Below are 13,974 nucleotides of genomic sequence, written 5' to 3' on the forward strand. Positions count from 1 at the left end.
ATGGAGGACTATGGGGAGTGCATTATACTATATGGAGGACTATGGGGAGTGCATTATACTATATGGAGGACTATGGGGAGTGCATTATACTATATGGAGGACTATGGGGAGTGCATTATACTATATGGATGACTATGGGGAGTGCATTATACTATATGGAGGACTATGGGGAGTGCATTATACTATATGGAGGACTATGGCGAGTGCATTATACTATATGGAGGACTATGGGAAGTGTGGTATACTATATGGAGGACTATGGGGAGTGCATTATACTATATGGAGGACTATGGGAGTGCATTATACTTCTGGTATGGAGCCCCACAACTTCCATGTACGCCGCTGGTGAGTATAATGGTTAATTTTTTTCTATACATTAAAGAAGAGGTAGAACGGGAAACACACATACCAGAATGGGTCCAGGATAGGGACATACTGTATTTTGGACTATAAGATGCACTTTTTCCCCAAAAATTTGGGGGGAATATGGGGTGTGTCTTATAGACCGACTGCAGCTCACTTATTCTTTTAAAAACTTTTTTTTAAAAAAAAAAAGCAAAAAAGTTTAAATCACCTACATTCCCCAGTTCAAAATTAAATAACACAAGCCATTCTTTGGTCTGCAAACTACCAAACTACAACAGAATTACTGTTCTTGAGACTTTGTAAACAGAAAATGAAAAAAAAAAATTAAATGAATTAAAAGCTTCCTATATCAAGGTAAAATAAAAAAGTAATGGCTCCTGATAGGAGAGGAAGGGGGGAGAAAACAAAGTGCAAACATGAAAAAAAACAAAAACCTGGTCATGAAAGGGTTAAACCGTTTTTCGGTGCATGATGTTCAGTAGAGCCGGCAGACAGCCGAGTATGCGCCACTTCACCACCAGGGAGCGCTCTATGGCTTTGAACAGCGTAGTCCGCCCAGCTCTGCGCAGCCAGCATCAGTCAACCACAGTAGTGACCTGATAGGCTGCCTAAAATCACGTGATTCCCTTCGGCCTACTCATTCTGAGCTCCTCCCACTTTTTAGGCTCCTCCCCTCCTCAGCGCGCCGCAGCCGTCCGAGTCTCTCCACTAGAGCGTCATCTCTGACTTCAGGCGAGTCTCTGGTATTGTCGCCATTTTTGCTGCTACTACGCTATCAGATGTTACCAGCATTGGTCTTCACTAAAATGGCTGCATAGTGCGTAAGCGGACATTGTGTGGATTAGCAGCTGGTTTATGCTGAAAGCGGCTCAGTATTTTGAACAGTGATATTATTACTGTGACTTTGCTGGAGGGAGAAGAGTGACGTCGGTGTCAGGTATGTGCCCTGTGTATTGTGCTGTACTAGGTCTATGCACATTTGTCAGCAGTGTACAGATAACCCTAAGTGTCAGAAAGCTGAAACACTGGAAAACAGGCTGTAGGACTACTGCTCCCAGCGAGCCTAGGGCTGGACATGGGTATTACCAGGGTCAGGGGTCCCAGAGCCTAACGTTACTCCACCCCCTATATAGCGCCAACATCACATGTAAGGTAGACACAGCGCGGCGTGCCGCCATGGACCATTATTAACCCTGTAGAGTTCATGCTTTCGTTTTTTTCTCCCTCTCTTCCAGGATCAATAATTATTTTATTTTTCTGCCCCCGTAGCCGATTGGGGCTCGTGTTTTTTCCCCCCGAATTAGTTGCAGTTTTGATTGTCGCCAGTGTCTGTATTTTTGCATGCTGAGCTGTAGTTCTCATTTCCACTGTTTTGATAACTTTTTTAGTGTTTTTCAGAGGAGCAGCAGCAGCAGCGTCTGAAAACTGCTTTACCTGGAGATTGGTGCTGAAAATCATTGGGGCTGATTCATCAGAGAGTTTACACCAGAAAACTCTGAACATTTTTAATGCGCAGCGTGGAAGGAGGAGGAAGCAGTGAGCAGACGGGACGTGGCTGTGTATACCTGACTAATTCATCCATGATGGAGGCATTTCTTACTCCAGAAGTGTCACACTAGTCCCCTACTGGAGGAACATTTATGACAAGGTGGGTGCACTCCCCTCATTACAGGGGTTCTCCGGCTTCAGGCTGCAAGTCATTGTGTGGGACTGCAGACTTGTGACTCCTCAGTTCGCGTACAGTGCGCACTGTAAGAATTCTCCAGCGGCGGTCATGTGACTACACGTACAGGTGCTTCTCATAAAATTAGAATATCATCAAAAAGTTAATTTATTTCAGTTCTTCAATACAAAAAGTGAATCTCATATATTATATATAGTCATTACACACAGAGTGATCTATTTCAAGTGTTTATTTCTGTTAATGTTGATGATTATGGCTTACAGCCAATGAAAACCCAAAAGTCCATCACACACAGACGTATCCAGGACATGGGCTACAAGTGTCGCATTCCTTGTGTCAAGCCACTCATGACTAATAGACAACACCAGAAGCGTCTTACCTGGGCCAAGGAGAAAAAGAACTGGACTGTTGCTCAGAGGTCCAAGGTGTTTTTAGATTAGAATAATTTTGCATTTCATTTGGAAGTCGAGGTCCCAGAGTCTGGAGGAAGAGTGGTGAGGACACAATCCAAGCTGCTTGAGGTCTAGTGTGAAGTTTCCACGATCAGTGATGGTTTGGGGAGCCATGTCATCTGCTGGTGTAGGTCCACTGTGTTTTATCAAGACCAAAGTCAGCACAACCGTCTACCAGGATATTTTAGAGCACTTCATGCTTCCCTCTGCCGACAAGATTTTTGGAGATGGAAATGTCATTTTCCAGCAGGACTTGGCACCTGTCCACACTGCCAAAAGTACCAATACCTGGTTTACAAACAACAGTATCACTGTGCTTGATTGGCCAGCAAACTCACCTGACCTTAACCCCACAGAGAATCTATGGAGTATTGTCAAGAGGAACATGAGACACCAGAACCAACAATGCAGACGAGCTGAAGGCTACTATCAGCGCAACCTGGACTTCCATAACCCCTCAACAGTGCTACAGGCTGATTGCCTCCGTACCATGTCGCATTGGTGCAGTAATTGATGCCAAAGAAGCCCTGACTAAGTATTGGTGCATTTACTGAACACACATTTCAGTAGGCCAATATTTCAGATTTTAAAATCATTTTTCAAGCTGGTATTATAAAGTATTCTAATTTACTGAGATAAAGACTTTTGGGTTTTCATTGGCTGTGAGTCATAATCATCAACATTAACAGAAATAAACACTTGAAATAGATCACTCTATTTGTAATGACTCTCTATAATATATGAGTTTCACTTTTTGTATTGAAGAACCGAAATAAATTTACTTTTTGATGATATTCTAATTTTGAGAGAAGCACGTGTATGTGCTGTACATACTCCCGGTCACATTCCTACCAGACTTCTCTGGACACGCTCAATACACTTTCATTGAGTGAGGCCGCACATGTCTAGTCTGCACGTGTCAGCATGTATGCATGAGCTGTAATGCTCCCAGCACCCGAGAATCCTGACAGCACATGCGCTGTGTACATGAGGATTCCCGAGTCTGCAGTCACATAGGTTAATAGATGGATCTCTTAGACCTGATGAAAGCTCTGTACTTACATTGAAAATCTTTATCCGAAGGGTTACATAATGCTGATATTAAAGTTAGCATTTTGTGAGCCCATTTGAAGCTGTTCATTTTTTAATAGGCGGCAAAACTTTCAAAAAATGTAAATTTTCCAAAAAAATACCCCAGCCTCATCAGGTGTGATTGATCTGTAATAATGTTTGCAGTTTTTCTGCTGATATTTCCCCTTTAAGTATCTTTTTGATAAATAACCCCATACACATTAGATAACTTTGGCCGATTTGAGTTTTGCCAGCCAATCATCTGATGTGTATGGGGCCCCGACTCTACCTCTGAATGACGACACAAATTCTTATTGTGCTGCTCAGAAGGCCGCGGCTTTCTCCTATCCCCATTGAAAGCACCAACCCTTGGGTGAGCTGAGCGTTACTGGGTATGGAGGAGTCAAGATGGCTGTCTACTGTGTATGGGAACCTTAGACTGTGCCACATACTGCAACATGGTGACCAGACACTCACGGCAGTGGAGATATTGCAGGAGTGAGGAGCCAGTACTACTGAAACGCCACATTGCGCAACTCCGCACCGAATAGCATCACACAGAAGTTGTCGCCCAGCCCTACAGAGTATCTGGGGGTGAAATGTGCCCCCATACTAGTGACTTTTGTATTGCGCTCACTTTTTTTGGCTTACTGCAGGCTCCCAATGCGCAGGATGGAGGCCTTGTTACAAGGAATGCAGGAGAAGAAGATGGGGTGAGTGTACCACATGTCGGGATTTTTTTTTTAAAGGGACTGTACCGAATATATAATTTATTCCCCCCCCATGTGGCCTCGCTAGAAAGGTGACATGGCCTAAATGTGACCTCATGCACAAAAAGATGTGCCAAAATGGTGAGGCAGATTTCTGGCACAATGTAAGCCCTGCTTAATAGGTGGATGCACGCACCATATGTCAGGCAGCATGAACCACTGTGATAAACCTGGCGCATTTTAAGGCCTCATTCACATGTGCGTGTTACATGTGTGTGTTGCATGTACGTGTTCTACCTGTCTTTCACGGATACAACTAGTAGTGGCCATTCATATATCCGTATATTTTCACAGACCACGTGTCCATGCAAAACTCACGGAGATATGTCCACTTGTCTCCAGTATCGCAGATGAAAAGGGCCAATACAAGTCTATGGGTCTGTAAAAATACGTACAGCACACAGATGATATCAGTGTACGGTCTGTGAGCTGTCTGTATTTAACATTGCAAAGTGTTGGGGAAGCTTTGTCATCTATATATTTATCTGTGAAAATCACTGATGGGAAAAACGGACACATGGACCGTCCACTGATGGCACCCTGATCCCGTACGTATGTATACACATCACGTAGGAGACACCCAGACTGCTGTATACACATCATGTAGACGACACCCTGACTGCTGTATACACATCACGTAGGCGACACCCTGACTGCTGTATACACATCACGTAGGCGACACCCAGACTGCTGTATACACATCACGTAGGCGACACCCAGACTGCTGTATACACTTCACGTAGGCGACACCCAGACTGCTGTATACACATCACGTAGGCGACACCCAGACTGCTGTATACACATCACGTAGGCGACACCCAGACTGCTGTATACACATCACGTAGGCGACACCCTAACTGCTGTATACACATCACGTAGGCGACACCCAGATTGCTGTATACACATCACGTAGGCGACACCCAGACTGCTGTATACACATCACGTAGGCGACACCCAGACTGCTGTATACACATCACGTAGGCGACACCCAGACTGCTGTATACACATCACGTAGGCGACACCCAGACTGCTGTATACACATCACGTAGGCGACACCCAGACTGCTGTATACACATCACGTAGGCGACACCCAGACTGCTGTATACACATCATGTAGACGACACCCTGACTGCTGTATACACATCACGTAGGCGACACCCTGACTGCTGTATACACATCACGTAGGCGACACCCAGATTGCTGTATACACATCACGTAGGCGACACCCAGACTGCTGTATACACATCACGTCGGCGACACCCAGACTGCTGTATACACATCACGTCGGCGACACCCAGACTGCTGTATACACATCACGTCGGCGACACCCAGATTGCTGTATACACATCACGTAGGCGACACCCAGACTGCTGTATACACATCACGTAGGCGACACCCAGACTGCTGTATACACATCACGTAGGCGACACCCAGACTGCTGTATACACATCACGTAGGCGACACCCAGACTGCTGTATACACATCACGTAGGCGACACCCAGACTGCTGTATACACATCACGTAGGCGACACCCAGACTGCTGTATACACATCACGTAGGCGACACCCAGACTGCTGTATACACATCACGTAGGCGACACCCAGATTGCTGTATACACATCACGTAGGCGACACCCAGACTGCTGTATACACATCACGTCGGCGACACCCAGACTGCTGTATACACATCACGTCGGCGACACCCAGACTGCTGTATACACATCACGTCGGCGACACCCAGACTGCTGTATACACATCACGTCGGCGACACCCAGACTGCTGTATACACATCACGTAGGAGATACATATATACACCAGTCCCTGAGTCTCCTAAGTGTTCTATCTACACCTTTCTCAGGATTGTTCATAGCTATAAATAAATAGCATGTAATGGCGGCATGATGGGTCATTTCTGTTGATACAGAAACCTCAGATGACTTCCATGCTTTGTCCTGGCAGTCAGGTATTTTCTTTATTTCTCTTCTTTTTTCAGGACACTTTTTGGTTCCTGTGAAGCTGAATTACAAGAACTCATGAGGCAGATAGATATAATGTTGGAGCACAAGAAGTCGGAGTGGGAAGCCCATACTGAGACGCTGAACACTCTCCTACAGCTCCGAGACCAGGAGCTCAGCTCTGCTAGAACACGGGAAGACAGACTCAGCCAAGAGGTACCATCGCCTGCTGCGTACAGACGTTGGGTATAGCATCTCGCAATGTGCTGTCTGTGCAGGCACATGAGATACTGCTGTGTACTGACAGACCGGGGCTACTGCCATTTGATGCTGTCTGGCCTGTCAGGATAACTATTCACTCCATAATGAGATCCCTCAGCATTTCTGACATGTCCCATCATTAAAAGGCGGAACACACATATTTACTAACTATTCTGGATTTCGCTGTTCCTCTGTTACTCCTTTTGAACATTTATGAGTATATTGACAACTAGGTGTTCCCAACCCTCCCCCTGGTCCATTAGGTGTGTCCTTACACAGTCTGGCAGCATTGCTTGTGACAGTACAACGTAAAGCTGATCCAAAATTGTTATTTCATGAAAAATACAAGTAATTACTAGAATACACTTGTCAGGAGAACAGACGGATCAGACACTTTTTCTGTGACTTTCACAATTGTTTGCTCTCCGGGTATTGTGCTGCATCCCCTTATCTGCGCTGAGCCCCCAACCCATATTTTATCGTGGAAGGCAACGCATGTGCAGGGATTCTCTTTATGGAAGTGGATGCAGACAGGTTTATAGAGAATTAATGTAATAACTATAAAATGCTGCTTTGTAGGACTGTGATTGCAGCAGCGGCACAATCAGTGGTGATGCTTTGTTCTTCGGCCAGACGTTCTGCAGAGAGATTTGGCCTCGGCCTTTTCTCTTCGAAGTCACCATGTGCTATGATTGTGGAGAGTCACTGTGCAGCTCTTAGTGGAGGTTTATGACTTAGAACGAGGTGTTTTTTTAATGCATATTTTAATGAACACATTTGCAGATTAGGTCTCTGAGAAGGCAGCTGTCAGAGCAAGAAGACACCCATCGCAGCAAGACCGCGGACTATGAGTCCCAGCTGGCACGCTTCCAGGAAGAGGTTTGTTCTAACCTTTATTATTCCCATTGTGCTACTCCACACTCAAGCCCCCCATACACAGTACAAAGTTGTCGTTCAGCCGACAGCCGTCTCTCCCCCATACACAGTACATAGTTCTCATTCAGCCGACAACCGTCTCTCCCCACTCCCCCATACACACTAGAAGATGTCATTCAGCCGACAGCTGTCTCTCCCCTCTCCCCCATAAACACTAGATAGTTGTCGTTCATCCAACAGCTGTCTCTCCCCCATACCGACTAGATAGTTGTCTTTCAGCTGACAGTTCTCTCCCCACTCCCTCATACACACTAGATAGTTGTTGTTTACCTCCAGCTGTCTCTCCTAACTCTCCCATGCAAATTAGGTACTTGTTGTTCAGCCGACAGCCATCTCTTCCAATTCCTCCATACACCGAAATGCTCTCCTCGGACCAGCGCAGATTCAGAAGCTTCATACACATTTAGACTATCTTCCGATGTTGGTATGTTCGAGCGATGTTAGTTGAGAGGGAACCCATCAAATCAGATAACATTACTAAACTACCTGTAGAATTGGTTAATTTGCAGGTTAAAAAATGTACGTATACTATAGCGGCGCTAATGAAATGAAGGAGAGAGAAATATGCATAAAGCAGCTGGTATGGCCCCTAAAACCACAAAGGGCAAATAGATAGACTAATGTAGAGAAATTATATACATAAAAATATATATATATATATAATACCTGCGCTAAAAAATGCATATCATAATTGTTATTACCTAAAAGGGAGAGGGCGATACTGAGACTAGTAGGATGATTCACATATAAGTCCAGCCGGACCTACAGGTTCTGTGAACAAATAAACACGAGTTTGGTAAAAAGAAAGAAACTGAAATTTGTACATCAGCTATATCTTTTAAAAAAGCACTTCAGGATAAAAGAAACAGGATGAAAGAAACAGTTTTACGGACCTAAATTACATGCGGTAATCAAGGAGCATGTTGATACGATTCAGCGTGCAGACGTTTGCTACTGAATAAAAAATAGTAGCAGCAAAAACAAAGGTGCTTGTATCAAATTTGCGGTGATTAGATTACTTTCCTTATTGTTGGTCAGCGATCTGACAATGGTGTTCTTTCGGCGTGCTGTCCCGGCCGGTGACAGCCGCTCACACAGGAAGAAGCTGATACAAAGTAGCTGATGCGAAGTAAGCGCTTCGGTAGCGTTGCAGCTGGCAGGACCTTTGGAATATTCGGGTCACGTGTCTAGCATGTCACGTGGTGCCCTAGTTGAAAGTAGTTGGAAGTACGGAGTACGGAGCACAATAGGAGCCAATAGTAAACCAACGCGTTTCGGAATAAACACGGATTCCTTCTTCAGGGTAACAAAGGTCCTGCCAGCTGCAACGCTACCGAAGCGCTTACTTCGCATCAGCTACTTTGTATCAGCTTCTTCCTGTGTGAGCGGCTGTCACCGGCCGGGACAGCACGCCGAAAGAACACCATTGTCAGATCGCTGACCAACAATAAGGAAAGTAATCTAATCACCGCAAATTTGATACAAGCACCTTTGTTTTTGCTGCTACTATTTTTTATTCAGTAGCAAACGTCTGCACGCTGAATCGTATCAACATGCTCCTTGATTACCGCATGTAATTTAGGTCCGTAAAACTGTTTCTTTCATCCTGTTTCTTTTATCCTGAAGTGCTTTTTTAAAAGATATAGCTGTTGTACAAATTTCAGTTTCTTTCTTTTTACCAAACTCGTGTTTATTTGTTCACAGAACCTGTAGGTCCGGCTGGACTTATATGTGAATCATCCTACTAGTCTCAGTATCGCCCTCTCCCTTTTAGGTAATAACAATTATGATATGCATTTTTTAGCGCAGGTATTATATATATATATATATTTTTATGTATATAATTTCTCTACATTAATTTGCAGGTTAATAGCATAAGGAAGGTGCTGCAAACCAGACACCTATATTAAGAGCACGCACATGCATACATACATACATACATACATACATACATACATACATATTTACTTGCTTAAATATAGTGTCAGCATTTTCTGTAGGAAGTCAGTTCTGTCCATCAGAAGCAGGTGAAGACTCCAATATGCAAAATTGGGGGGTGTAATGGTACTCTGGGCCCCAGGCCAAGGGTGCATCAATGTCCACTCATTTGCATAGGCATTAAAAGATAAAGGAGTTGTCCAAAGGCCAAAGAAAATTTTCGTCTAAATTCTGATTTATTTTTGTATTCGTATTTTATTTCCCTTTATTTATATCCCTATTTATTTCCCTATTCTAAACTATTTTCTAATATACTTGCATTAAAAATTCCCTACCATTACCTAACTGCACTATCTAACTGATATTGTATTTTTCCCCTACTTCCTGTGTGATGATGCTTTTAGAATACCTTGGCTGCGGTCACTGCTGCAAGGAAATGAAGCATCATCAGTGGGCTAGTGCCTGCTCTGTTCCAGTGTACTCCTTGTTGCCAGCTCAGATGAGTAGTAACAAGCTGGCAAGACAGAGGAGAGTGCACTGTCAAAGCACGGTGTAAGGGTACCTGGCGTGCAGAGACCAGCATTGCCCCCTGCAACTGCCGCCACTTGCGGGGGCAGTGCTGGTCTTTGCACGCCATCGGGTATTCTGGCACTGTGTTTTTCAGCAGTTTCCCTAAGTGCTCAATGTGTGTGCTCAATGTGTACTGCACTGCTCCTACTGCCCTGTTAGCTAGTTCCAGTGTGCTCAGTGATATTGGCACTTCTCAGTGTCCTTGATCTTCCTGAGGCACATTTTCTGGAATTTTAATTACTCATCAGCAACAAATAAGCCAGCAGCTGACAAAATAACACTGAAAGCTTCTGATTTCACTGAGAACACAGGAACCAGCTGAAAGGCAGGGAACATTGTGGTAAACACTTAGGGGAAGTGTCAATGTCACTGAGCACACAGCAATCAGCTGCCAGGCAGAGAAGCAGTGTGGTAAACACTAAGGAGAAGTGCCGATGTCCCTGAGCACACTGGAAGCAGCTGACAGGCAGAGAAGCAGTGTGGTAAACACTGAGGGGAAGTGCCGATGTCACTGAGCACACAGGAAGCAGCTGACAGGCAGAGGAGCAGTGTGGTAAACACTGAGGAGAAGTGCCGATGTCACTGAGCACACAGGAACCGGCTGACAGGCAGAGGAGCAGTGTGGTAAACACTGAGGGGAAGTGCCGATGTCACTGAGCACACAGGAAGCAGCTGACCGGCAGAGGAGCAGTGTGGTAAACACTGAGGGGAAGTGCCGATGTCACTGAGCACACAGGAAGCAGCTGACAGGCAGAGAAGCACTGTGGTAAACACTGAGGAGAAGTGCCGATGTCACTGAGCACACAGGAAGCAGCTGACAGGCAGAGAAGCAGTGTGGTAAAGACTGAGGAAAATTGCTGATGTCTTGAGCGTACAGGAACCAGCAGACAGGACAGAATTGTGCCAACAAGATCTGATGGCGTTCGTGCACTGTGTGACTGAGGTTACCTGTCGCTGCACTGACATACAGAACATCGGATCCAGCCAGGAGCGCTCATTCTATTTAGGCTCTGCCCCCGCCCTTAGAAACCGTATTCAGGGAGTGTGGAGCTGAATTCAGATTTGCTTCAGAAGCAACATAGGGGACATCTTCCAGAAGGTTTTTGACAGGTTTTCTTTTGGTTTTCATTTACAAGGTAGATTTGAAAGATTATTAAAATTACTTGCTCTTCGTCATTATTAGATAAAACAGTTATGCTATAATTTCACAATGGCTGTACTAATAACCATGCGGTGTTAGTATGATTTTTACAGGGACTAAGTCCCCTATAGCACTGTATAGTTAGTTCAGAAGACATTTTGGGGCTTACTAGGACGCCCTCATATCTCAGAGCCAGTGGCTCCATCAGTGCCCTATAAGCTCGGAGCTATTGCATCATACATATTGGCGTAGAGAACTATGATCCCAACACGTGGGGCACTTTTCACCCTGCGGGACTTGTGAGCAGTATTGGGGCAATTCAGAAGCCTAATTTTTGTCGGAGAGTTTTCGTGTTTTTTTCTGGATGTTCCTTTTTATAATCCATGTGCCCTGCCATCCGCAGCTCTGTACCTACAATATAGCTGGGGCTTTTCCATAAGGCTGGGCTCACATTGGTGACCTTGGGGTAACATTTGCAGCATCTTCTCTTTTGGGGACAAGCATAGTGCAGCATGCATCAACAGAAACGAACAATGGATGTTATAAATGGAAGCCATGACGCTAATGTGAACATGGCCCATAACCATCCTATGTCATGTCTGAGTAGATTACTGTCTTTACTGTTGCTCTTATTATTTGGAGCAGGGGTGGGCAACCTTCTTGGGGGCTCCATACGTCCCACAATACTAGTATCCGTCATAGACATGCTTGTTGTCTGGAAGCTGCTCACATGAATCTTATGGGACAAAGAATGGAGGAATGTTGTGTAACGTGTGAATAGAGACACCTTCTCCTCGAGGTGCGGAAGACTTAGGGTTAGTGCACTAGTAATTTGTGAGGATCCTGTGTAAATAAATCTTTAAAGGGAATCTGTCAGTAAGTTTTCACCACCATGTGAGAGCAGCATTTTGTAGAGACAGAAACCCTGATTCCAGTGTTGTGTCACTTACCGGGCTGCATCTTAACTGCTGCCCTCAGTGCAGTATCCATACTCTTTTGGGAAGTTTATGTGTTACTGACTAAAAGTTTCTTTTTTTCTTTTCCAGTTAGACAAATTAAAAAAAACTTATGAAAAAGTCCAGAGAAGGCACCAGAGGTTGGAGATGAAAGGCAACGGTGGGGAAGACCGATCAGAGGTCAATCGGTTGACACGCAGGCTGGAGGTAAAGATTTATCAATCAATTAATCAATTTTAAATCAATTAAGTTTAGATGCATTTTTTTTAAAGCCAAACCTTTAAAATGTTTAGGAAAAATATAGGACAAACTTTTGCTCCAAAAATTGAAATGGCATTTGTTAAAAAATGCAATATTGGAAAGTACCGTAGCGACCCCTTGGCGATTTATGACGTGCTATGTTCGTCGTAAGTTGTCTTCCTGTCTTTGCTATCCTGCATCTTTCCTGGCACATAATGGCTAATGTAATCAGCCATCATCTGCTTCTAACAGCTGCGGGTGGAGTGGAGCTCTGCCCACTGCAATTAACCTGTTACATGCCGCTGGCAATCTGTGACAACGGCATTTAACATGTGCTGATAGGGGGCGTGTTGTTTTAACTGCTCATTGGCCTGCTGAAGACCCCTGTGTCTGTCATCACTGTTCTTTTGTGGCTCCCATTAATAAGAGACCATGATTTTAGCTATACTGTTGCTTGCAAAAGTATTCATCCCTGTGGCATTTTCCTTGATTTGCTATCTCACAACCTGGGACAATTTTTTTTTTTTTTTTTTCCGAAGGTTTGCATCAGTTCATGTAAAGAATGTGCCTGCAACTGTGAACATTTGGTTTTCTTTTTATTGTAAGGCAAACGACAAGTAGGACAGAATCACTGAAATCTTGAGTGTGGATAACTATTCACCCCCTAAAGTGAGTACTTTGTAGAAACTGCTTTTGCAGCAATTACAGCTTCAGGTCGCTTTGGACCACAGCACGTTCCTCCATACATTTGGGGAGTCTCCGATATGTCTTTTCCCAAACTCAAAACGAGCCTTACAATTTTTGTGTGTAAGTAAAGGCTTTTCTCTCCCCATTTTTTTATAAAAGCCACCTGTATGGAGTGTACGGCTTATTGTGGTCGTATGGACAGATATTCCAGTCTCTGCTTGGGAACTCTGTTACTAAGCATGTGACTTATGAAGGTAATTCCTTGGACAAGAAATGTTTAGGGGCTTCATAGCAAAATGGGTGAATACATATTCACATGACAATTTTTAGTTATTTGATCCCAATAAATTTAATTTTTGCCTATATTTTTCTCACTTCACTTCACCAACTTAGACTATTTAGTGCTGATGCATTACACACAAATCGGATTACAAAAGTATTTACACACTGGTTGTAATGTAACAAAATTGGTAAATAGTCAAGGGGATGAATACTTTTGCAAGCCACTGTACATACCAGACAATTGCAGCTTCAGGTCCCCTTACTAATAAATACTGTGAAAAGTAAAAAAAAAAAAAAGTTTTAAAAAATCAAAGTTCAAATCACCGCCCTTTCACCACATTAAAAATTAAGAAATAAACAAAATACACATTTGATATTGCTGCGTTCGTAAAGGTCCAATCTATCAATATATAAAGTAAATTAATCTGATCAGGAAACAGCGTAACCGGAAAAAAAATCAAAAACACCTAAATTGTAGTTTTTCAGCCACCGCAACAACAGAAAAAAATGCAATAAGAGGAGATCAAAACATCAACTGTACCCCAAAATGTTATGATAAAAAACATTGGCTACAGGCTCCAAAAGCAAGCTCACCCACAGCACCATATCCCGAAAATTGTACGCCTCTTAGAAGTGGCATCACAAGCAAAAAGGAGATTTTTGTGT

General features: G+C 43.9%; 1 protein-coding gene across 4 annotated transcripts in view; it reads left to right on the plus strand.

Moving 5' to 3' along the window:
* The first annotated feature begins 1,174 nt into the window (after positions 1–1,174).
* Positions 1,175–13,974, plus strand: part of CEP63 (centrosomal protein 63) — a 61,554-nt gene continuing 48,754 nt past the window's right edge. The window contains exons 1-6 of one of the 4 annotated variants that reach the window (XM_077291279.1): positions 1,175–1,303; positions 1,755–2,014; positions 4,230–4,286; positions 6,336–6,513; positions 7,342–7,437; positions 12,190–12,306. In XM_077291279.1, the coding sequence (XP_077147394.1) occupies positions 2,007–2,014; positions 4,230–4,286; positions 6,336–6,513; positions 7,342–7,437; positions 12,190–12,306 (456 nt within the window). In that variant the 5' untranslated portion in view covers positions 1,175–1,303; positions 1,755–2,006. Of the gene's footprint in view, positions 1,304–1,754; positions 2,015–4,229; positions 4,287–6,335; positions 6,514–7,341; positions 7,438–12,189; positions 12,307–13,974 lie in introns of those variants that run through there. The other 3 variants (XM_077291280.1, XM_077291282.1, XM_077291281.1) reach the window with 3 other exon arrangements.

Source organism: Ranitomeya variabilis, chromosome 2 (genome assembly GCF_051348905.1).
Source record: "Ranitomeya variabilis isolate aRanVar5 chromosome 2, aRanVar5.hap1, whole genome shotgun sequence".
Lineage (NCBI taxonomy): Eukaryota > Metazoa > Chordata > Amphibia > Anura > Dendrobatidae > Ranitomeya > Ranitomeya variabilis.